The sequence below is a fragment of the Pongo pygmaeus genome, chromosome 14, assembly GCF_028885625.2.
Source record: "Pongo pygmaeus isolate AG05252 chromosome 14, NHGRI_mPonPyg2-v2.0_pri, whole genome shotgun sequence".
Classification (NCBI taxonomy): domain Eukaryota; kingdom Metazoa; phylum Chordata; class Mammalia; order Primates; family Hominidae; genus Pongo; species Pongo pygmaeus.
The window spans coordinates 60,577,049-60,600,785 of NC_072387.2; the positions used below are offsets into that span (position 1 = coordinate 60,577,049).

The window sequence follows — 23,737 nt, forward strand, 5'->3', positions numbered from 1 at the left end:
AAAAAAAGGCCAGGCGCAGTGGCCTCACACCTGTAATTCCAACACTTTGGGAGGCCGAGGCGGGTGGATCACAAGGTCGAGAGATAGAGACCACCCTGGCCAACATGGTGAAACCCCATCTCCACTAAAATACAAAAATTAGCTGGGTGTGGTGGCATGCGCCTGTAATCCCAGCTACTCAGGAGGCTGAGGCCGGAGAATCACTTGAGCCCGGGGAGCATAGGTTGCAGTGAGCCGAGATCCCGCCACTGCACTCCAGCCTGGCAACAGAGTGAGACTACATCTCAAAAAACTAAATAAATAAAAATTTAAAGAAAGCTCTATTCTGCAGGCATCACTGATTAGATCATTGTCCATTGGTGATTGGCACAATCTCCAGAGGTTGGAGCACCGGGCTGAACATTCGAATCCCCTAATCACATGGTTGGTTCTTCTGGCAATCAGCCTCCATCCTGAAGCTATCTAGGGGCCTGTCAAGAGCCCTCTCATTAACAGAAACTCAGGTAGGGGTGAAAGAGATTTGTTATGAATAACAAAAGATACTCTTATCACCATCCCTCAGGAAATTACAATGGTTTGAGAAGCTCTATGTCAGGAACTTGGGACAAGACCAAGTATATATTTCTTCTTATCACATGACTGCCTTAGGACTCTCACACTTTACGGTTTCTCAACCTAGGATACTTCTCTGAAATCTGAATCATTCAGTTCTCTACTCAAATCCTACCTTCCCAGAGTAATCATTCCCCGACCACCTACTTAAAACAGCATCTTCCTCTCCACCCATGTCAATCCCTATCTTATTCTCTTATTCTGCTTTCTTTTCTTTTCTTTTTTTTGGGACAGGATCTTGCTTTATCACTCAGGCTGAAGTGCAGTGGTGGGATCACAGCTCACTGCAGCCTCAAACTCCTGGGCTCAAGCCATTCTCCTGCCTCAGCCTCCCGAGTAGCTGGTTCGACAGGCACACACCACTATGCCCAGCTAATTTTTTTTTTTTTTTTTTGTATAAATGATGTCTTGATATGCTGCCCAGGCTGGTCTTGAACTCCTGGACCCAAACTGCTTTATTTTCTTCATAGTACTTACTAGTACCTGAAATAAAGCTATTGAAGGAAACCAAAACATTTCACCTCAAAACAGCCTTATTGGAAATATTTTGAGATGGCCGTTCAGAGGGCCTACAGACAAAAGTAGTCCTACTGTGAGGGAGATGAGCATCTGTACAGAATCTCCATTGATGCAGCCAGTTTTTCTCAGAGGGCCCTTCCTTGTCTGGATCTGGGTGAGATTCGCTGAGTTTGGCACCTTCAAGGTCTGAAACATTTCTTCTCCCCGAGGGCTGCTACCTGTGAGGTTTCATCTACATAAGACCACCTTTGCTAGCCAGGTCTCCTCTTCTCTCCCTCCTATAACCTGATTTACAACCATAACCTGTTTTTGGCCAAGCTTAGAGCCCCCACACTTTCTGTAACCTCAAGATAGTATAAATGTGGCAACCACCTTGCCTTCCTTTGAGATCGTATTTTGTAAGACTCTCACAGCACGTTAGTAAATGTGTATGCCTTCTCTCCTATTAATCTGCCATTTGTCAGCTGATTTTTCAGTGACGCTTCACGGGGCACAGCAGAAGTTTTCCCTTAACTCCTATGCTATATATTTGTTTATCCCTTTTTTTTCCTATCTCCAACTAGGATGTAAATCCATGAGGGCAAGGTCTTGGTCCTACCTAAATCCCCAGTGTCTAAAACTTTGAGTATTATGTGTTTGAGCACATAGTACACACAAAAAAAATTTGTTGAATAAATGTTGATAACAAGATATAATACCTACATCAAAGGGTTTTTGTGAGGATTAAACGCGAGAGTGCACATAGAGGGATATGAGTGCCTAACACAATGCTCAGCACACAGTAAGCTCAATAACGTTGGTCAACGCTATTATCAGAGGATTCCAGAAGACAGGTCAACATGGGCAGGAGCAGTTACAGAACGTTTCAAGGAGGTGGCAGGTCTTGAGCTTGATTTGGAAGGATAAGGATTTTTTTCTCTAGGTGGGGACATTGTAGGAAGTTGAAATCTCCTCTGTACAAGCCACCCCTCCCAACATTTCTTCATACTCCTATCAAATGCATAGTCGTCATACCGTACAAACCACCTACTAACCAGCCTCTCTCTGTCTGTCCACTAATCCATTAGTTTTCATTTCTGTATCACCGGAGCCTAGATGAATTCACTACTAAAGGGCACCCAGCAACGTCAGTGAATTAGTTTCAGAAATCTGTGGAAAAGAAACAGCCTACTGTTCTGTCCAGCAATCCAGGCCTAAGTATCTATCCTAAAGAAATAGTGTCAGCATTAAAAATCATGTACAAAGATGTTCACTTGCAAGAGACAGAGAAAAAAAGTAGCAAACAGAACGTCCACCACTAGGAAACCACGAATAAACTATGATGCGTCCAAACTGTGCAGAGGTTGCACTGAATTGGACAGTTAGTGAAACAATCTCTAAGATATATCGTTAAACTGAAAAAAGAATACACATACAGTGATCTCATTTAGGTAAAACAAAAATTTTAACACCTCAAACGAAACCTAAAGATTTCTCTGAATGTGTGCATATTACATATAGATACATGTCTTGTTAACCACTGTATCAACTCTTCAACACTGTGTGCCTGAAACATAGTAAGTTCTCAATAAATATTTGCCGAATGAAGACATATGTACGTGAATAGAAAAAGACTGAAAAATAGATCTGCTTTTCTGCAAAATATTTCTGTGCTGTTTGCATTTTTAAAAGACTGTCTTAATGTATTACTTGTACAATTAAAATGAATTTAAAACAGTTATAAAAGTTCCAGGACCTCGATATACCATATCTGGTCCAAGCACCAGGCTCTGAGTAACTTCTCCAGGTAACTAACTTCATCGTTTTGAGCCGTTAGGGCTCTAGCACAGCAACTCGACGCTCACTTTACCTCTCCAGCATCAGACCCCTTAAAAGCCTAAAGATGAATTTTGAGGTGCGGGGTTTTCCATTGTTCCCAAACATCAGTTGACGGCACACTTTTTCTAAAGGGTCCTTTTCTCCCACGCCAAGACGTCCCTGGAGCTGGGGGTCTGGCTCGGCCTTCCCTGCGCACCCCCTGGGGGCGAGTAAGCGCCGAACGCGGGGAGGAAAATCCTCCTGGTGGGAGTGAGCACGCTGCGCGGGCGCGGGTGAACAAAACTCACTTTCCGACTGGCCCCTTCTCTGGCTGTGATCTGTCTCTTCTGCTCAGGCATCGTCCCGCGGGGACACCGAATTCTTCTCTGATCCGGCTCAGAGCAAAAGGTCACCTGGTCGGTGGAGGAGAACGTGGTGTTAAAGTCCCGGGAGAGGAGGCGCAGAGCGTGAGGGCATCGGCGCGGCTCGGCTCTAAAGCAAAGTGGGGTCCGGGAACCGCCCCTTCATTTGGGACCAGGGAAGCCGCAGCCCTCGCCACACGGATGATTCAAAGTTGCGCGCCGCCGTCCTCCCGACCTGGGGGCACGGGGATGAGCGCGTGAGAGGAGAGTTGGCCTCGGACCCTCGCCCACTCCCCAAGTGGCTGGGAGTGCCCGCCCTGGAACTGCCTGCCCCGCCGGTGCCACAGTGTCCTCTGCCGTGCCGGCGCCGCAGGGCGGAGGCCCGTCCTCCGCGGTCTCGGCCACCTCGCGCTGGTGCGCTCCGACACTGTACTGGGATCTCACGCGTGTGCGGGAGCGGGAGGGCAGGTGAGCGGCGCAAAGCCGGGCCGCAGACTCAGCTCCCAGGGCTCACCCACCGCCTGCGGGGAAGGTGCCCGGCGGCGCCGCGTCGGATCCGCTCTGCGCTGCCCCCTCCTCGGACTCTGCGCCTGGCTGCCGGGCGCCGCGGGTCCCAAACGCAGCAACCGCGGCGAGAGTGAACTCCGCACCTGGAAAATCGACCCGCGGTGCGCAAAGGCCAGCCAATGGCCTCCAACGGGCGGCGGGCTTTGGGCCGGGGACGGGGGCGCAGGCGCCCAGGCGGGGGCTTCTAGTGGGGGAAGTGGCCGAGGGAGGGAGCGACGGCTGTCAATCACAGGCCACGCCCTCCTCAGCCCAACCCCCACTGCTGTCCCGCCCAAGGGGGCGGGAGCCGTGTTCGCCACGCCGCACACTAGTCTTCGCCTCGGCATATTCTATTGACTGGAAAGCCGTGGGAAGCGGCTACCAGTAACCAATAGTAACGCACAATTGGCCCGTGAGGGCGGGGCGAGCACGGCTTGCTTTCTCAGGAGCCAATAGGGAAAACGAAAGTGAAGCGTTTCCTGAGTTCGGGGGTCGGTGGAAGATGGCGGCCGGCGAAAGGAGCTGGTGCCTGTGCAAGTTGTTGAGGTGAGGAGCCGGTCGTGTGGGCTCAGGGACGTTTTCTCTTCTATAGTGGTACTTGCCCGTCCAGTGTAGCTAAATTTTGCGGGCAAATGGCCTTCCTTGTCATGAATCTAAGGTAATTTCTCAGGCCAATGAGCAGTCTTTCTTTTTCTTGGGGGTCTCCTATGTAGACTGGAACAAAGTCTTAAATACTCAATTTACCGCGTTTTCTTCTGCTTCACTGTTGGCTGAGGGGTCGAGTTCCCTTCCCTGCTTCAGCTTTTTTTTTTCCTTTCACACTCCAGTTAGTCTGTCATAAATTACTCATATTCATTCCTCATTTTTCTTTACGACTGAGCTACGAGACATTTTCCAATCTATCATGTCCCTTTTCGGTAAAGAAGAAACCGGATCTTCCTTCTCATCTTAGTTTCTCCTCTTAAACTCACCAAAACTGCCATTGTTAACACGTCACTTAAATATAAAGCTTATGTTGTATCCTCTGCTTTTTGATAATCTGTTATTTTAATTTTTATGATTGATGTAAGAAATTACATAAAATATTATTTTATTTGTATTACGTGTATACGCTGTTTCTTCTAGAAAAATTAGAAAATAGATGAGTAAAAGGAAAAAACCCCAGGAATGCTACCATCCGGAGATAGCCGCTGTTAACATTTTGGTGAAAAAACTCCCAGGCTTTTTTCCACTTTTGTTGTTGTAGTACTACTGTATTTTAAATGCTTTGCCCTCCACTAATAAAACAGAAGGCCTAGTATATTCTACCTACCTGGTTTTTTTACCACCTACATATTTTTGTTCAGGCTGAAAATTTATAATTAACACCATAGCTTCCTGAATAGCAGTATATACCAAATTCTTTCAAAAGTTCAGGCATTTCTTCTTCATTTTTGTCCCCTCTACTTCAAATTCTGTAATCATTACTTTAAACATTTTGAATGAGAAAGTCTATTAATCAGAGCCTTTTGGTTCTTCCCTGTCATACGTAATATTCCTCAGTGCTTTACATTATAATGTTTAAATAAACTCACTAACCAGACTTAAAGGACAGGTTTAACTTTAGTCATTATGCAGCTTTTAAGTTAAATGTTTAACAGTTCAGTTTGAAAAGCTTGTCACATGAATTTTCCCACCTAAATTATTTGAAGGAATTGCCAGAAAAACCTTTACATTATATGGGTCAGCTGCATTTTAAATAAGCTTTTGAAAGATTGTCCTGAGAAAGCAAACTGTCCTCTGTAGTGTTGCTTTTATGAATTCATATATTCCAAATGTTAAATAAATGATAAATCTTACCACTTTTGTCAGAATCTGTTCATCCTTTAAGGCAGTGGTTCTCAAATTGTGCTCCATGGACCATGCAGGTCCCGAGGCCCTTCAATGGATCCTCAACAAATCTGTTTTTATAATAACATTAACGTAATATTTGCCTATTTTACTATGTTGATAAGTGCAAAAGTGATGGCAGATGAAACTAAGTGATAGTGGATTTTAATGAACAGTGTGAAAAGGTCATTGATAGGGTTTCAGAGTCTGTATTGCAACTGACATTAAGAAATTGCATAACTTGTCAAATGTGGTCTAGCATCAGAGAAGAATATCTGTAACTAGCTGAAAAGTTAAATGTATTTTAAACATAAGATCAATATATATTAAAATATACTCCCTTTTCCTACTACATGTCTAAGTTAGCCTGAATTTTCTTCATATACTTCAACAAAAACAACATATCACTGCAGATTGAATGCAGAAACAGAAAGGAGGAGCCGCTATCTGGTTTCACGTTAAGCCAGACATTAAAAAGATTTGCAAAAAATGTAAATCATTGGCACCCTTCTTGCTTAATAAAAATATGTTAATGTGTTATGAAATAATTTTTATTTTCAAATGAATTCATAAAAAGTTTAAAGTTCTTTAGTTTTCATTTCTAATATGCTAAATATTGGTAGATATAAGCAGTGTAAACCACTGGTTCTCAACCAGGGGTGATTTTTGCCCTTCACAAGACATTTGGCATTTGGCAATATCTGGAGGGTTTTTTTTTTTAATTATATTTTTTTAGAGATAAGAGTCTTGCTCTGTTGCCCAGGCTGGAGTGCAGTGGCATGATCATAGCTTACTACAGCCTTGAACTCCTGGCCTCAAGCAATCCTCCCACCTCAGCCTCCCAAAGTGTTGGGATTACAGGCATGAGCTACCATGCCCAACTGATAATTTTGATTGGGAGGGTGCCACTGGCATCTAAGTGGGTCAAGACCAAAGATGCTACTAAATATAATACATAGGACAATCTCCCCAACAAATAATTATTTGGTCCAAAATGTCAGTAGTGTCAAGGATGAGAAACTCTGATGTAAACAAAAGCTATATTGGATCCTCAGTAAAATTTTTAAGAGTATAAAGGTGTATAAAGAATATAAAGACCAAATTATTTTAGACCAATTATTTCAGCTTTGAAATAAAGTGCTCATGTGGGATTTCAAATAGAGTCAAATACCTCTTCAAGTACACAGTAGGAAATCCCACATGAGATTTTTTCACAATAGGAACAAATGAGGATTTGTTCACAATAGGAAATCCCACATGAGAACTTTATGTCAAAACTAAATATCAATAAAATATTTACTTCTGGCCAGGTGCAGCAGCTCATGCCTGTAATCTCAATGCTTTGGAAGGCCAAGGCAGCAGGATTACTTGAGGCCAAGAGTTTGAGACTAGCCTGGGCAACATAGCAAAACCCTATTTCTACAAAAAACATTTTTTTAATTAGCTGGGTGTGGTGGCACGCACCTGTAGTCCCAGCTTCTCCGGAGTCTGAGGCAGGAGGATCACTTGAGCCAAGGAGTTTGGGGCTGCAGTGATTGCTATGATTGCACCACTGCACTCCAGCCTGGGTGACAGAGTGAGACCTTGTATCTAAAAAAAGCAGAATTTACTTTTCTGATGAATTTGTATGTTTTCATGTGGGCAGTGAAAACTATGTGATATGGTTTGGCCATGACCCCACCCAAACCTCAAGTTGAATTTTATCTCCCAGGATGCCCACGTGTTGTGGGAGGGATCCAGGGGGAGGTAACTGAATCATGGGGGCCAGTCTTTCCCATGCTATTCTCGTGATAGTGAGTAAGCTCACGAGATCTGATGGGGTTTATCAGGGGTTTCTGCTTTTGCTTCTTTCTGATTTTTCTCTTGCCGCCACCATGTAAGAAGCGCCTTATGCCTCCCGCCATGATTCTGAGGCCTCACAGCCATGTGGAACTGTAAGTCCAATTAAACCTATTTTTATTCCCAGTTTCGAGTATGTCTTTATCAGCAGCGTGAAAATGAACTTGGTACAGTAAATTGGTACCAGTAGAGTGGGGTGCTGCTGAAGAGACACCCAAAAATGTGGAAGCGACTTTGGAACTGGGCAACAGGCAGAGGCTGGAACAGTTTGGAGGGCTCAGAAGAAGACAGGAAAATGTGGGAAAGTTTGGAACTTCCTAGAGACTTGTTGAATGGCTTTGAACAAAATGCGGATAGTGATAGGACAATGAAATCCAGGCTGAGGTGGTCTCAGATGGAGATGAAGAACTTGATGGGAACTGGAGAAAGGTGACTCTTCTTATAAGTTTTAGCAAAGGTACTAGAGGCATTTTGCCCCTGCCCTAGAGATTTGTGGAACTTTGAACTTGAAAGAGATGATTTAGGGTATCTAGTGTAAGAAATTTCTAAGCAGCAAAGCATTCAAGAAATGACTTGGGTGCTGTTAAAAGCGTTCCATTTTAAAAGGGGAACAGAGCATAAAAGTTCAGAAAATTTGCAGCCTGACAATGCAGTAGAAAAGAAAGACCCATTTTTTTAGGAGAAATTCAAGCTGGCTGCAGAAATTTGCGTAAGTAGCAAGGAGCCTAATGTTAATCCTGAAGACCATGGGGGAAAATGTCTCCAGGCAATGTCAGAGATCTTCATGGCAGCCTTTCCCATGGCAGGCCTGGAGGCCCAGGAGGAAAAAGTGGTTTTGTAGGCCAGGCACAGGGTCCCTGTGCTGTGTGCAGCCTAGGGAGTTGGTACCCTGTGTCCCAGCTGCTCCAGCCATGGCTGAAAGGGGCCAACGCAGAGCTAGTGCTGTGGCTTCAGAGGGTGAAAGCCCCAAGCCATGGTAGCTTCACATGGTGTTGAGCCTGCGGGTGCACAGAAGTCAACAATTGAGGTTTGGGAACCTCCACCTAGATTGCAGAAGATGTATAGAAACGCCTGGATGCCCAGGCAAAAGTTTGCCACCGGGGCGGGGCCCTCATGGAGAACCTCTGCCAGGGCAATGCAGAAGGGAAACGTGGGGTTGGAGCCCCCACACAGAGTCCCTGCTTGGACACTGCCTAGGAGCTGCAAGAAGAGGGCCACCATCCTCCATACCCCAGAGTGGTAGATCCACTGACACCTTGCACCGTGTGCCTGGAAAAGCCTCAGACACTCAACGCCGGCCCATGAAAGCAGCCAGGAGGGAGGCTGTACCCTGCAAATCTACAGGGGCAGAGCTGCTCAAGACCATGGGAACCCACCTCTTGCTTAAGCGTGACCTGGATGTGAGACCTGGAGTCAAAGGAGATCATTTTGGAGCTTTAAAAATTTGACTGCCCCACTGGATTTTGGACTTGCATGGGCCCTGTAACCCCCTTGTTTTGGCCAGTTTCTCCCATTTGGAACAGCTGTACTTACCCAATACCTGTACCCCCATTGTATCTGGGAAGTAACTAGCTTACTTTTGATTTTACAGGCTCATAGGCAGAAGGGACTTGCCTTGTCTCAGATGAGACTTTGGACTGTGGACTTTTGGGTTAATGCTGAAATGAGTTAAGACTTTGGGGGACTGTTGGAAAGGCATAATTAGTTTTGAAATGTGAGGACATGAGATTTGGAGGGGCCAGGGCAGAATGATATGGTTTGGCCATGTCCCCACCCAAATCTCAGTTTGAATTGTGTCTCCCAGAATTCCCATGTGTTGTGGAAGGGACCCAGGGGAAGGTAATTGAATCATGGGGGCTGGTCTTTCCCATGCTATTCTCATAATAATGAATAAGTCTTGAGATCTGATGGGTTTATCGGGGTTTCCGCTTTTGTTGCTTCCTCGTTTTTCTCTTGCCCACTGCCATGTAAGAAGTGCCTTACACCTCCTGCCGTGATTCTGAGGTCTCCCCAGCCATGTGGAATTGTAAGTCCAATTAAATCTCTTTTTGTTCCCTGTTTTGGGTACGTCTTTATCAGCAGTGTGAAAATGAAGTAATACGCTATGTAACTACACAAAACATCCCCTATTTGCCTAGGCTACTAAGCAGCCCAGAGCCCAGTCTGCTATTCACTACTATGTATGTAAATATAGCCTGCATACCTGTGTCCATCATCAACCACCATCCCAACATACACACCATTTTTATTCTATTTTCCCTGGTCCTGACTTTTTATTATTTAACTTTTGGTATTTTATTGTTTTTAAATCTTATAAGCCCTCCTCAAATCCTTTATAAAGGATAGGCAGAGTATGAAAAATATTAAGTTAGGTTCCAACTTTACTGGCAACCCTAAAAGAAAAGCACCTTGACATTTTATTTTAACGTATTTTAAGCAACATCTGAAGAGGTAATAAACTTTTGCATCCGTCATATATTCATTGGATGCCTTCTCTGTGCCAGGCATCGTACTTGGCATTGGGGACATGGTACGAGCAAGCCTGGGCCCTTGCTTTTGCAGAGCTTCAATCGACCTGACAGTAGTGGAGAACCTTTTAACAGTCACTTTGTGAATGAGTTTACTAATGAGTATTAAGTAGAACATTAGTGGGTTTTTGGCAGCTCATTCAGAGGTACATAAGGGAAGGTAGTAGTATTAGGTCATGTAAATAGAGCAAATACAGAACTGGAAATAGAAGTGGAGAAATCTAAGTTCCATTCCTTTATCCCAGAAATTGTTCTACTTGAGGTGAAGTGACAGAATGAAAAAGATTTACTATCTTACCAGACTTTAATGGAATATTGATCATTCAAAAGACATTTTTTTTGGCATCTGACCCTCAAAATGACAGTATATAACACATTCTTAATCACGTCTTGTTTAGATTAATAGTTAAATTTGTTTTAATCCCATAACATATATACTAAGTTAGGAGAAAGGGGGTTCAATGTTGATTTTTACTGCTGATTAAAGTATGTTCAATTGGTAACATGCTACAGGAATTGGAACTAAAGGGGACTTATCCTTTCAATATTGGATATTTAGCAGCATTAGAATTTTCATACTTGAGTATTTTGTTAGCAGACTTGTTAAAGACAATTCTCTCTTTGTTACTAATATATAAAGTAGATATGTAAAAGCAGACTTTAATGTGTAATTTTTTAAATGTATATATCACATGATTCTCAACTTTGTCCTCTTATTTCAGGTTTTTTTATTCATTATTCTTCCCTGGGCTCATTGTATGTGGAACTTTATGTGTGTGTTTGGTCATTGTCCTTTGGGGAATCAGACTGCTGCTACAGAGAAAGAAAAAATTAGTGTCAACTAGCAAAAATGGGAAAAATCAAATGGTGATTGCATTTTTTCATCCATACTGCAATGCTGGTGGAGGAGGAGAAAGAGTTTTATGGTGTGCTTTAAGAGCCCTGCAGAAAAAGTAGGTATCCATCTTTCTTAGCTAATTTGCTATATTATTCCATTTCTTGAAAAATATTACCCAGAAATTCATCTTTCTTTTTTTTTTTTTTTTTTTTGAGACAGAGTCTTACTCTGTCACCCAGGCTGGAGTGCAGTGGCACGATCTCGGCTCACTGCAAGCTCCGCCTCCCAGGTTCATGCCATTCTCCTGCCTTGGCCTCCTGAGTAGCTGGGACTACAGGTGCCCGCCACCACATCCAGCTAATTTTTTGTATTTTTAGTAGAGACGGGGTTTCACCATGTTAGCCAGGATGGTCTCAATCTCCTGACCTTGTGATCCGCCCACCTCGGCCTTCCAAGGTTGGTATTACAGGCGTGAGCCACTGTGCCCCGCCTCATCTTTCTAAAGTACCTAAAGTAAAAAATGAATTCCTTTTTAAACTGTTCTTCAATAAGAAAATATTTATTTCATGTGCCCACATATCTTATATGATCTTATTTGATTTTAGTTACTATGATAAAGAAATAGACAAACCCAGGCATGGCGGCTCACACCTGTAATCCCAGTACTTTGTGAAGTCATGGCAGGTGAATCACTTGAACCCAAGAGTTTGAGACCAGCCTGGGAACCATGGCGAAACGCTGTCTCTACAAAAAATTATCTGGTCATGGTGATGCGCACCAGCTTCTCCAGAGGCTGAGGTGGAAAGATTGACTGCGCCTAGGAAGTCAAAGCTACAGTGAGCCGTGATTGTGCACTGACTGCACTCCAGCCTGGGTGACAGAGTGAGAACCTGTCTCAAGGGAAAAAAAAAAAAGAAAGAAATGGGCAGTGGATGGGGAAAACATCTGCCCTTTTATGGCATAAATTAATGGGAATAACTGGTCCCCTTGGGAGAGCATATACAGAAGAGATTAAGTAATAAACAGAAATATACCAAGTACGTCAGAGCACTTTAAGCCTGAATGCTTTCAGGCAGTTGTGGCACACAGGAATAATCTTTATGAAAGTATCTATTTGACTCAAATTTTTATGTAATTACCAGCTGGATAGTCTCAAGTTACCATGTTAGAAGGAATATGGTGTTATACATCTTTTAATATTTGAGGCTTTGTCATCTCCACCCCCCATACCCCAAAAATATTTATGATTCCCTTTTAGAAAGGAAAAAGCGTAGTAGGTTCCATTATTTTATCATATGAGAAAACTTATTCTTCATGGTTACCCTACTTCCTGGTACACACCCTTCATTCAGTGCCAAGGCCTTCACACAGAATTCCCTCAGCTATACTTTTCTGTAATCCTGGCCCATCCTAGCTTCCAGGCCCTACCCCTGTATTTGCTCTGCCATCTTCTGTAACTGCCTAAATACAAAGAATTCTCGTAATTCCCAACTCCGTGACGCTTTTCCTACTCTCATTGATAATACTTTTTTCTTCTCTAACCAGATTATCTACCTCTTGATGGCGGTGGTAAAGTTTCATGATATCTGTACACATAGTCCCTGGCAGCCTCTATTACTCCTAACCCATCTACAAGGAGAAAAAAACCAAATCATTAATATGACTTGGAAGATACTTTTTCATCTTGCTCTGGCCACATTGTGTTTCTCATCCCTCCCCATTCCTTCACAGGTACTTAACTCCAACATGCAGAACAAGGAGCAGCTCCCTGAACACATGCTCTCTCTAGAGTCCTTCCCTTTCTATATAGTGTTCTTTTCTTCTGAAATAACCTTTTTCTCCCCAGTTAATTTCTATAAGTCTTTCCTAACTCAACACATACTACAGTGCACTTTTCATTTGACCTAGTAGTATTTATTGGGGACCTGCTATGTGTCAGGCACTGTTCTAGGGGTCGAGATTAAGAGAACAAGATCGATCAAGTCCTTCTCTCCTGGACGTTCGATTTTAGTTGAGAGAGACAAGATAATAAGCAAAGAAGAAAAATATCAAACAGTGAGAAGTGCTATATAAAAAGTTAAAATAGGGTAATATAGGAGTGACTTGATACTTTAGATAGAGTGATCAGGGAAATATCTGGTAACAATCAAAATCTGAATGACAAAAACAGCTGCATTCACTGTGTGATGATTGTATGTTAGGTATTGTTTGAAGTGCTTTACATGTGTTAGCTCACTTGATCCTCAAAACAGCCTTTTGCAGTTGTTACCATTATCCTCATTTGACAAGAAAACTGAGGCACTAGAGCCCATGTTCTGAACCACATGCTAAACTGCCTGCCTTATGAAAAGACTGAGTGAAAATGAGAAAAGAGAATTCAGAGTAGAGAGAATAACCACTGCAAGTCCCCTAAGGCTGGTTGGAGCTTGGCATGTTCAAAAAAAAGAATGCCGGTTTGGCTGCACCCTGGAGGGCAAAGGAGAGCATGGGAAGGGGGGTGACAGAGGGAGGCAGGTTCCAGATCACACAGGACTTGAGTGAGCAGGGAAATTAGTTTAGATTTTATTCTAAGTGCTATAGTAAACCAGTTTTGGGGTTACTGTTCTGTGACATGGTTTAGGGGCTGCCATCTTTGGTCTCCATCATACTGTTGCAATTAGATGGCAGCTGGGGCTGGAGGCATCTGAAGCCTTTTTCACTTACATTCTGGTTCTTGGGCTGGGATAACTGAACCTGCTGGGGTCTGTCGGGCATCTCTCTCACTGAGGAGCTTCTTCATGTGACTTGGTTGGGCTTGCATACAACATAGCAATCTCGAGCTGGTTGGACTCCGTACATGACAGCTGTCTTCTCCTAGCATGAGCATTCCAGGAGACAGGAAGTAGGAGCTGCCAGTCCCTTAGAGTCTATGTTGGGAAACTGGCACAATGTCACTTTTGCCATATTCTGTTGGTCAAAATAGTCACAGAGCCAGGTGTTATTCCAGGGGAGGGGACTTAGATGCCACCTCTCAGTGGGAAAAGTATCAAAGAATTTGTGGCCCAGCCGGGCACAGTGGCTCACACCTGTAATCCCAGCACTTTAGGAGGCCAAGTCTGGCAGATCACTTGAGGCCAGGAGTTTGAGACCAGCCTGGTTAATATGGCAAAACCCCTTCTCTACTTAAAAAATACAAAAATTAGCTGGGCATAGTGGCAGACATCTGTAATCCCAGCTTCTTGGGAGGCTGAGGCACGAAAATCACTTGAACCTGGGAGGTGAAGGCTACAATAAGCCAAGATTGTGCCACTGTACTCCCGCCTGGGCAACAGACAGAGCGAGACCCTGTCTTAAAAAAAGAAAGAAAAAACAAATCGAATTTGTGGGCATTTTTAGGCTACCAGAGATTACAATCTTTTTTCACGTTTTAAAAGGCTCATTCTTGCTGCTGGGTAAAGAGTGACTGGGAAAGGGCGAGAGAGGAGCAGTTAGATTGTCATACTTTAGGCTTCCCCAGCATCCTGTGGGTGTCTTTATCAATGCGTAGCATACAGTTTTGCAGTTATTTGTTTTGCATGTCTGTTTTCTCCACTGGACTGAACTTCTGAAGATAAAGACTCTCTCTCATCTCCATAACCCCAAAACCTGGCATCTCATACTAGATGCTTAATAAATTTTTTTTTTTTTTTGAGATGGAGTTTCACTCTTGTTGCCCAGGCTAGAGTGCAATGGTGCGATCTTGGCTCACCACAACCTCCGCCTACTGGGTTCAAGCGATTCTCCTGCCTCAGCCTCCCAAGTAGCTAGGATTACAGGCATGTGCCACCACACCCGGCTAATTTTGTATTTTTAGTTGAGACAGACTTTCTTCATATTGGTCAGGCTGGTCTTGAACTCCTGACCTCAGGCGATCCACCCGCCTCGGCCTCCCAAAGTGCTGGGATTACAGGCGTGAGCCACTGCACCCAGCCAATAAATGTTTTATGACTCAAAGAATAATTATAAATGGAGACCAAAGCATTACAAGTCATAAGAATATACTTTTAGATATTTTCATACTAATTATATCTAATTGTGATATAGGCACAAGATCTAGCTTTTAAAGACTTTTGCATTTTTCAGATAAAAACCCTGAGTATTGCTTTAGTATTGTGATCCTATCTGAAGACAGGTTTGTTCAATCTTAATTGTTGTTTATAGTATTTTATTACCATTTTTTTTACTAAGAACACTGTCAAAACTTTTTAGTATTTCTTTAGACCATCTCATTCATAAATCAACACTTACTGTTGATGCGTGTTCTGTGTGAAACCCTCAGTGGAGGAAATAGCAAAGAACTAGAAGTCATGGTCTCATTTGAAGGACTGTACTTCTAATTCAATAAAAAATGTAGAAAACATCATTTTTAGTATGACCAACATGGAGAAACCCTGACTCTACTAAAAATACAAAATTAGCCGGGCGTGGTGGTGCATGTCTGTAATTCCAGCTACTCGGGAGGCTGAGGCAGGAGAAGCACTTGAACCCGGGAGGCAGAGATTGTGAGCCAAGATGGCACCATTGCACCCCAGCCTGGGCAACAAGAGTGAAACTGTCTCAAAAAAAAAAAAAAAAAATCAAATCTTCTTTATAACTGTAAGAAAATAGTTATCTACAACTTTTTGCTAATCTTTCTTTTTTTTTTTTTTGTTTTTTTGAGACAGAGTTTCACTCTTGTTGCCCAGGCAGGAGTGTAGTGGTGCAATCTCGGCTCTCAGTCTCTCAGGGTAGGTAGCAGGCTTTTGTTTTTTTTTTTGTTTGTTTGTTTGTTTGTTTGTTTGTTTTTGAGATGGAGTGTCACTCTGTCACCCAGGCTGGAGTTTGCGGCTCACTGCAACCTCCGCCTCCTGGGTTCAAGCGATTCTCCTGCTTCAGCCTCCTGAGTAGCTGGGATTACAGGTGCGTGCCACCGTGTCTGGCTAATTTTTGTAACTTAATACATTCTTAACCATTACATTCTGTTTTAGGTATCCTGAAGCAGTTTATGTTGTTTATACCGGCGATGTTAATGTCAACGGTCAACAGATACTAGAAGGTGCTTTCAGAAGATTTAACATCAGATTAATTCACCCAGTGCAGTTTGTTTTTTTAAGGAAACGCTATCTTGTGGAAGATTCACTGTATCCTCACTTCACACTGCTGGGCCAAAGTCTAGGATCCATTTTTCTTGGCTGGGAAGCTCTAATGCAGTGTGTTCCTGATGTTTACATTGATTCAATGGGATACGCTTTTACACTTCCTCTGTTTAAGTATATAGGGGGTTGCCAAGTTGGAAGCTATGTTCATTATCCTACTATCAGCACCGACATGCTCTCTGTAGTGAAGAATCAAAATATTGGATTTAATAATGCAGCCTTCATTACCAGGAATCCTTTTCTCAGCAAAGTAAAGCTCATCTACTACTATTTATTTGCTTTTATTTATGGACTTGTTGGTTCTTGCAGTGATGTAGTCATGGTCAATTCTTCTTGGACACTAAATCATATTCTCTCACTATGGAAAGTTGGGAATTGCACTAACATTGTTTATCCACCTTGCGATGTGCAGACATTTCTGGACATTCCCTTACATGAGAAAAAGATGACCCCAGGACATTTGCTGGTTTCTGTTGGCCAGTTTAGGCCGGAAAAGAATCATCCATTGCAGATCAGAGCCTTTGCTAAATTGCTGAATAAGAAGATGGTTGAGTCACCTCCTTCGCTTAAACTTGTCCTCATTGGAGGTTGTCGTAACAAAGATGATGAACTTAGGGTAAACCAACTGAGAAGGCTGTCTGAGGATTTAGGAATTCAAGAATATGTGGAATTTAAAATAAACATTCCATTTGATGAATTAAAGAATTATTTGTCTGAAGCAACAATTGGTCTGCATACCATGTGGAACGAGCATTTTGGGATTGGTGAGTTTGGCCTTTAAACAACTTGTTTGGTGCCATGAGATACACATTTTTTTTTTTTTTTTCTTTTATTGTAATTATTATTATTATTATTATTATTATTATACTTTAGGTTTTATGGTACATGTGCCCAATGTGCAGTAAGTTACATATGTATACATGTGCCATGCTGGTGCACTGCACCCACCAACTCGTCATCTAGCATTAGGTATATCTCCCAATGCTATCCCTCCCCCCTCCCCCCACCCCACAACAGTCCCTGAAGTGTGATGTTCCCCTTCCTGTGTCCATGTGTTCTCATTGTTCAGTTCCCACCTATGAGTGAGAATATGCGGTGTTTGGTTTTTTGTTCTTGCGATAGTTTACTGAGAATGATGATTTCCAATTTCATCCATGTCCCTACAAAGGACATGAACTCATCATTTCTTATGGCTGCATAGTATTCCATGGTGTAGATGTGCCACATTTTCTTAATCCAGTCTATCATTGTTGGACATTTGGGTTGGTTCCAAGTCTTTGCTATTGTGAATAATGCCGCAATAAACATACGTGTGCATGTGTCTTTATAGCAGCATGATTTATAGTCCTTTGGGTATATACCCAGTAATGGGATGGCTGGGTCAAATGGAATTTCTAGTTCTAGATCCCTGAGGAATCGCCACACTGACTTCCACAATGGTTGAACTAGTTTACAGTCCCACCAACAGTGTAAAAGTGTTCCTATTTCTCCACATCCTCTCCAGCACCTGTTGTTTCCTGACTTTTTAATGATCGCCATTCTAACTGGTGTGAGATGGTATCTCATTGTGGTTTTGATTTGCATTTCTCTGATGGCCAGTGATGGTGAGCATTTTTTCATGTGTCTTTTGGCTGCATAAATGTCTTCTTTTGAGAAGTGTCTGTTCATGTCTTTCGCCCACTTTTTGATGGGGTTGTTTGTTTTTTTCTTGTAAATTTGTTGGAGTTCATTGTAGATTCTGGATATTAGCCCTTTGTCAGATGAGTAGGTTGCGAAAATTTTCTCCCATTTTGTAGGTTGCCTGTTCACTCTGATGGTAGTTTCCTTTGCTGTGCAGAAGCTCTTTAGTTTAATTAGATCCCATTTGTCAATTTTGGCTTTTGTTGCCATTGCTTTTGGTGTTTTAGACATGAAGTCCTTGCCCATGCCTATGTCCTGAATGGTATTGCCTAGGTTTTCTTCTAGGGTTTTTATGGTTTTAGGTCTAACATTTAAGTCTTTAATCCATCTTGAATTGATTTTTGTATAAGGTGTAAGGAAGGGATCCATTTTCAGCTTTCTACATATGGCTAGCCAGTTTTCCCAGCACCATTTATTAAATAGGGAATCCTTTCCCCATTTCTTGTTTTTCTCAGGTTTGTCAAAGATCAGATGGTTGTAGATATGTGGCATTATTTCTGACGGCTCTGTTCTGTTCCATTGATCTATATCTCTGTTTTGGTACCAGTACCATGCTGTTTTGGTTACTGTAGCCTTGTAGTATAGTTTGAAGTCAGGTAGCGTGATGCCTCCAGCTTTGTTCTTTTGGCTTAGGATTGACTTGGCGATGCGGGCTCTTTTTTGGTTCCATATGAACTTTAAAGTAGTTTTTTCCAATTCTGTGAAGAAAGTCATTGGTAGCTTGATGGGGATGGCATTGAATCTGTAAATTACCTTGGGAAGGATGGCCATTTTCATGATATTGATTCTTCCTACCCATGAGCATGGAATGTTCTTCCATTTGTTTGTATCCTCTTTTATTTCCTTGAGCAGTGGTTTGTAGTTCTCCTTGAAGAGGTCTTTCACATCCCTTGTAAGTTGGATTCCTAGGTATTTTATTCTCTTTGAAGCAATTGTGAATGGGAGTTCACTCATGATTTGGCTCTCTGTTTGTCTGTTATTGATGTATAAGAATGCTTGTGATTTTTGCACATTGATTTTGTATCCTGAGACTTTGCTGAAGTTGCTTATCAGCTTAAGGAGATTTTGGGCTGAGACAATGGGGTTTTCTAGATATACTATCATGTCATCTGCAAACAGGGACAATTTGACTTCCTCTTTTCCTAATTGAATACCCTTGATTTCCTTCTCCTGCCTAATTGCCCTGGCCAGAACTTCCAACACTATGTTGAATAGAAGTGGCGAGAGAGGGCATCCCTGTCTTGTGCCAGTTTTCAAAGGGAATGCTTTCAGTTTTTGCCCATTCAGTATGATATTGGCTGTGGGTTTGTCATAAATAGCTCTTATTATTTTGAGATACGTCCCATCAATTCCTAATTTATTGAGAGTTTTTAGCATGAAGGGTTGTTGAATTTTGTCAAAGGCCTTTTCTGCATCTATTGAGATAATCATGTGGTTTTTGTCTTTGGTTCTGTTTATATGCTGGATTACATTTATTGATTTGCGTATATTGAACCAGCCTTGCATCCCAGGGATGAAGCCCACTTGATCATGGTGGATAAGCTTTTTGATGTGCTGCTGGATTCTGTTTGCCAGTATTTTATTGAGGATTTTTGCATCAATGTTCATCAAGGATATTGGTCTAAAATTCTCTTTTTTTGTTGTGTCTCTGCCAGGCTTTGGTATCAGGATGATGCTGGCCTCATAAAATGAGTTAGGGAGGATTCCCTCTTTTTCTATTGATTGGAATAGTTTCAGAAGGAATGGTACCAGCTCCTCCTTGTACCTCTGGTAGAATTCGGCTGTGAACCCATCTGGTCCTGGACTTTTTTTGGTTGGTAAGCTATTGATTATTGCCATAATTTCAGCTCCTGTTATTGGTCTATTCAGAGATTGAACTTCTTCTTGGTTTAGTCTTGGGAGGGTGTATGTGTTGAGGAATTTATCCATTTCTTCTAGATTTTCTAGTTTATTTGCATAGAGGTGTTTGTAATATTCTCTGATGGTAGTTTGTATTTCTGTGGGATCGGTGGTGATATCCCCTTTATCATTTTTTATTGCATCTATTTGATTCTTCTCTCTTTTTTTCTTTATTAATCTTGCTAGCGGTCTATCAATTTTGTTGATCCTTTCAAAAAACCAGCTCCTGGATTCATTGATTTTTTGAAGGGTTTTTTGTGTCTCTATTTCCTTCAGTTCTGCTCTGATTTTAGTTATTTCTTGCCTTCTGCTAGCTTTTGAATGTGTTTGCTCTTGCTTTTCTAGTTCTTTTAATTGTGATGTTAGGGTGTCAATTTTGAATCTTTCCTGCTTTCTCTTGTGGGCATTTAGTGCTATAAATTTCCCTCTACACACTGCTTTGAATGCATCCCAGAGATTCTGGTATGTTGTGTCTTGGTTCTCGTTGGTTTCAAAGAACATCTTTATTTCTGCCTTCATTTCGTTATGTACCCAGTAGTCATTCAGGAGCAGGTTGTTCAGTTTCCACGTAGTTGAGCGGTTTTGAGTGAGATTCTTAATCCTGAGTTCTAGCTTGATTGCACTGTGATCTGAGAGACAGTTTGTTACAATTTCTGTTCTTTTACATTTATTGAGGAGAGCTTTACTTCCAAGGATATGGTCAATTTTGGAATAGGTGTGGTGTGGTGCTGAAAAAAATGTATATTCTGTTGATTTGGGGTGGAGAGTTCTGTAGATGTCTATTAGGTCTGCTTGGTGCAGAGCTGAGTTCAATTCCTGGGTATCCTTGTTGACTTTCTGTCTCGTTGATCTGTCTAATGTTGACAGTGGGGTGTTAAAGTCTCCCATTATTAATGTGTGGGAGTCTAAGTCTCTTTGTAGGTCACTCAGGACTTGCTTTATGAATCTGGGTGCTCCTGTATTGGGTGCATATATATTTAGGATAGTTAGCTCTTCTTGTTGAATTAATCCCTTTACCATTATGTAATGGCCTTCTTTGTCTCTTTTGATCTTTGTTGGTTTAAAGTCTGTTTTATCAGAGACTAGGATTGCAACCCCTGCCTTTTTTTGTTTTCCATTTGCTTGGTAGATCTTCCTCCATCCTTTTATTTTGAACCTATGTGTGTCTCTGCACGTGAGATGGGTTTCCTGAATACAGCACACTGATGGGTCTTGAGTCTTTATCCAATTTGCCAGTCTGTGTCTTTTAATTGGACCATTTAGTCCATTTACATTTAAAGTTAATATTGTTATGTGTGAATTTGATCCTGTCATTATGATGTTAGCTCGATGTTTTGCTCGTTAGTTGATGCAGTCTCTTCCTAGTCTCAATGGTCTTTACATTTCGGTATGATTTTGCAGTGGCTGGTACCGGTTGTGCCTTTCCATGTTTAGCGCTTCCTTCAGGAGCTCTTTTAGGGCAGGCCTGGTGGTGACAAAATCTCTTAGCATTTGCTTGTCTGTAAAGTATTTTATTTCTCCTTCACTTATGAAGCTTAGTTTGGCAGGATATGAAATTCTGGGTTGAAAATTCTTTTCTTTAAGAATGTTGAATATTGGCCCCCACTCTCTTCTGGCTTGTAGGGTTTCTGCCGAGAGATCCGCTGTTAGTCTGATGGGCTTCCCTTTGATGGTAACCCGACCTTTCTCTCTGGCTGCCCTTAACATTTTTTCCTTCATTTCAACTTTGGTGAATCTGACAATTATGTGTCTTGGAGTTGCTCTTCTCGAGGAGTATCTCTGTGGCGTTCTCTGTATTTCCTGAATCTGAATGTTGGCCTGTCTTGCTAGATTGGGGAAGTTCTCCTGGATAATATCCTGCAGAGTGTTTTCCAACTTGTTTCCATTCTCCCCGTCACTTTCAGGTACACCAATCAGACGTAGATTTGGTCTTTTCACATAGTCCCACATTTCTTGGAGGCTTTGCTCGTTTCTTTTTATTCTTTTTTCTCTAAACTTCCCTTCTCGCTTCATTTCATTCATTTCATCTTCCAGGGCTGATACCCTTTCTTCCATTTGATCGCATCGGCTCCTGAGGCTTCTGCATTCTTCACGTAGTTCTCGAGCCTTGGTTTTCAGCTCCATCAGCTCCTTTAAGCACTTCTCTGTATTGGTTATTCTAGTTATACATTCTTCTAAATTTTTTTCAAAGTTTTCAACTTCTTTGCCTTTGGATTGAATATCCTCCCGTAGCTCGGAGTAATTTGATCGTCTGAAGCCTTCTTCTCTCAGCTCGTCAAAGTCATTCTCCGTCCAGCTTTGTTCCGTTGCTGGTGAGGAACTGCGTTCCTTTGGAGGAGGAGAGGTACTCTGGTTTTTAGAGTTTCCAGTTTTTCTGCTCTGTTTTTTCCCCATCTTTGTGGTTTTATCTACTTTTGGTCTTTGATGATGGTGATGTACAGATGGGTTTTTGGTGTGGATGTCCTTTCTGTTAGTTTTCCTTCTAACAGACAGAACCCTCAGCTGCAGGTCTGTTGGAGTACCTGGCCGGCCGTGTGAGGTGTCAGTCTGCCCCTGCTGGGGGGTGCCTCCCAGTTAGGCTGCTCGGGGGTCAGGGGTCAGGGACCCACTTGAGGAGGCAGTCAGCCCGTTCTCAGATCTCCAGCTGCGTGCTGGGAGAACCACTGCTCTCCTCACAGCTGTCAGACAGGGACATTTAAGTCTGCAGAGGTTACTGCTGTCTTTTTGTTTGTCTGTGCCCTGCCCCCAGAGGTGGAGCCTACAGAGGCAGGCAGGCCTCCTTGAGCTGTGGTGGGCTCCACCCAGTTCAAGCTTCCAGGCTGCTTTGTTTACCTAAGCGAGCCTGGGCAATGGCGGGCGCCCCTCCCCCAGCCTCGCTGCCGACTTGCTGCTTGATCTCAGACTGCTGTGCTAGCAATCAGCGAGACTCCGTGGGCGTAGGACCCTCTGAGCCAGGTGCGGGCTATACTCTCCTGGGGCACCGTTTCCTAAGCCCGTCGGAAAAGCACAGTATTCGGGTGGGAGTGGCCCGATTTTCCAGGTGCCATCTGTCACCTCTGGAAGGGGAACTCCCTGACCCCTTGCGCTTCCCGAGTGAGGCAATGCCTCGCCCCTGCTTCGGCTGGCGCACGGTGCGCTCACCCACTGACCTGCGCCCACTGTCTGGCACTCCCTAGTGAGATGAACACGGTACCTCAGATGGAAATGCAGAAATCACCCGTCTTCTGCGTCGCTCGCGCTGGGAGCTGTAGACCGGAGCTGTTCCTATTCGGCCATCTTGGCTCCTCCCCGAGATACACATTTTAAGTTCTTTTGATAAAATGATAATACTCTGGAAGTCTGCATCATGCCCTAATTCTCTTGCCCTCATCCACCAAATACACTTTCCTCATTTGAGACCTTGTAAGATAGTTGTTAATAATAGCAGCTAGTATTTATTGACCAATTCCTGTGTGTGGGCGACTGTGTTGAGATTTTTACATGTATTATCTAAGTTAAGCCCTTCTAAACCCCTATTTGATAGGTGTTATTGTTATTCCCATTTTATAAATAAAGAAACTCAGGCATAGGAAGGTTTAGAAATTGCTCGAGTTCAGTTACACAGTAAGTAAGTGGTAGAGCCCAGATTCTAACCCAGATAGCCCCTGCTCTTAACAGCAACATTTTCTCTCTCCATCTAACCCCACTACATACTTACTGGTACAGATTACTGGGCCCTACCCTAATCCTACAGAATGGCCAAATGAGAATCTCTGGACAAGGCCCAGGTAGATGTATTTTGATAATGCTGCATAAGTGATTCTGTTATGCATCAAAAGTTGAGAACCACTGTTTGCATAGGGGCTTCTCACAGTAACTCTTTTAGTCTTTTATTGATTCTACCTTCACCATTGGAATGGCCCTCCTCTTGGTGCCAGATTGTATCATAAGTCTTCAACTTAAATCTCCTTGCACTTTAGCCTTTCTTGTTTATTCTGGCACAAACTGCTGTCTCTATTCTGACCTGTTAAGCACACATTTTGCTATAAAATCAAGTACTGCTTTGTGTTTAATTTGGGTCCACATGTATTTCTCAAGCGCTTTGTGCCTCACACT

The 23,737-nt window shown here is 42.7% G+C and overlaps 2 protein-coding genes across 10 annotated transcripts in view; one reads left to right on the forward strand and one right to left on the reverse strand.

Moving 5' to 3' along the window:
- Window positions 1-4,246, reverse strand: part of ATP7B (ATPase copper transporting beta) — a 217,646-nt gene extending 213,400 nt beyond the window's left edge. The window contains exons 1-2 of one of the 4 annotated variants that reach the window (XM_054446318.2): window positions 3,809-4,037; window positions 3,237-3,341 (exon numbers count right to left, since the gene is read on the reverse strand). In XM_054446318.2, the coding sequence (XP_054302293.2) occupies window positions 3,237-3,287 (51 nt within the window). In that variant the 5' untranslated portion in view covers window positions 3,288-3,341; window positions 3,809-4,037. Of the gene's footprint in view, window positions 1-3,236; window positions 3,342-3,808 lie in introns of all 4 variants that reach the window. The other 3 variants (XM_054446316.2, XM_054446320.2, XM_054446317.2) reach the window with 3 other exon arrangements.
- ALG11 (ALG11 alpha-1,2-mannosyltransferase) overlaps window positions 3,987-23,737 on the forward strand; it is a 74,202-nt gene continuing 54,451 nt past the window's right edge. The window contains exons 1-4 of one of the 6 annotated variants that reach the window (XM_063650894.1): window positions 4,158-4,382; window positions 10,795-11,025; window positions 15,593-15,655; window positions 15,896-16,827. In XM_063650894.1, the coding sequence (XP_063506964.1) occupies window positions 4,339-4,382; window positions 10,795-11,025; window positions 15,593-15,655; window positions 15,896-16,827 (1,270 nt within the window). In that variant the 5' untranslated portion in view covers window positions 4,158-4,338. Of the gene's footprint in view, window positions 4,383-10,794; window positions 11,026-15,592; window positions 15,656-15,895; window positions 16,828-23,737 lie in introns of all 6 variants that reach the window. The other 5 variants (XR_010123584.1, XM_063650893.1, XM_054446327.2 and 2 more) reach the window with 5 other exon arrangements.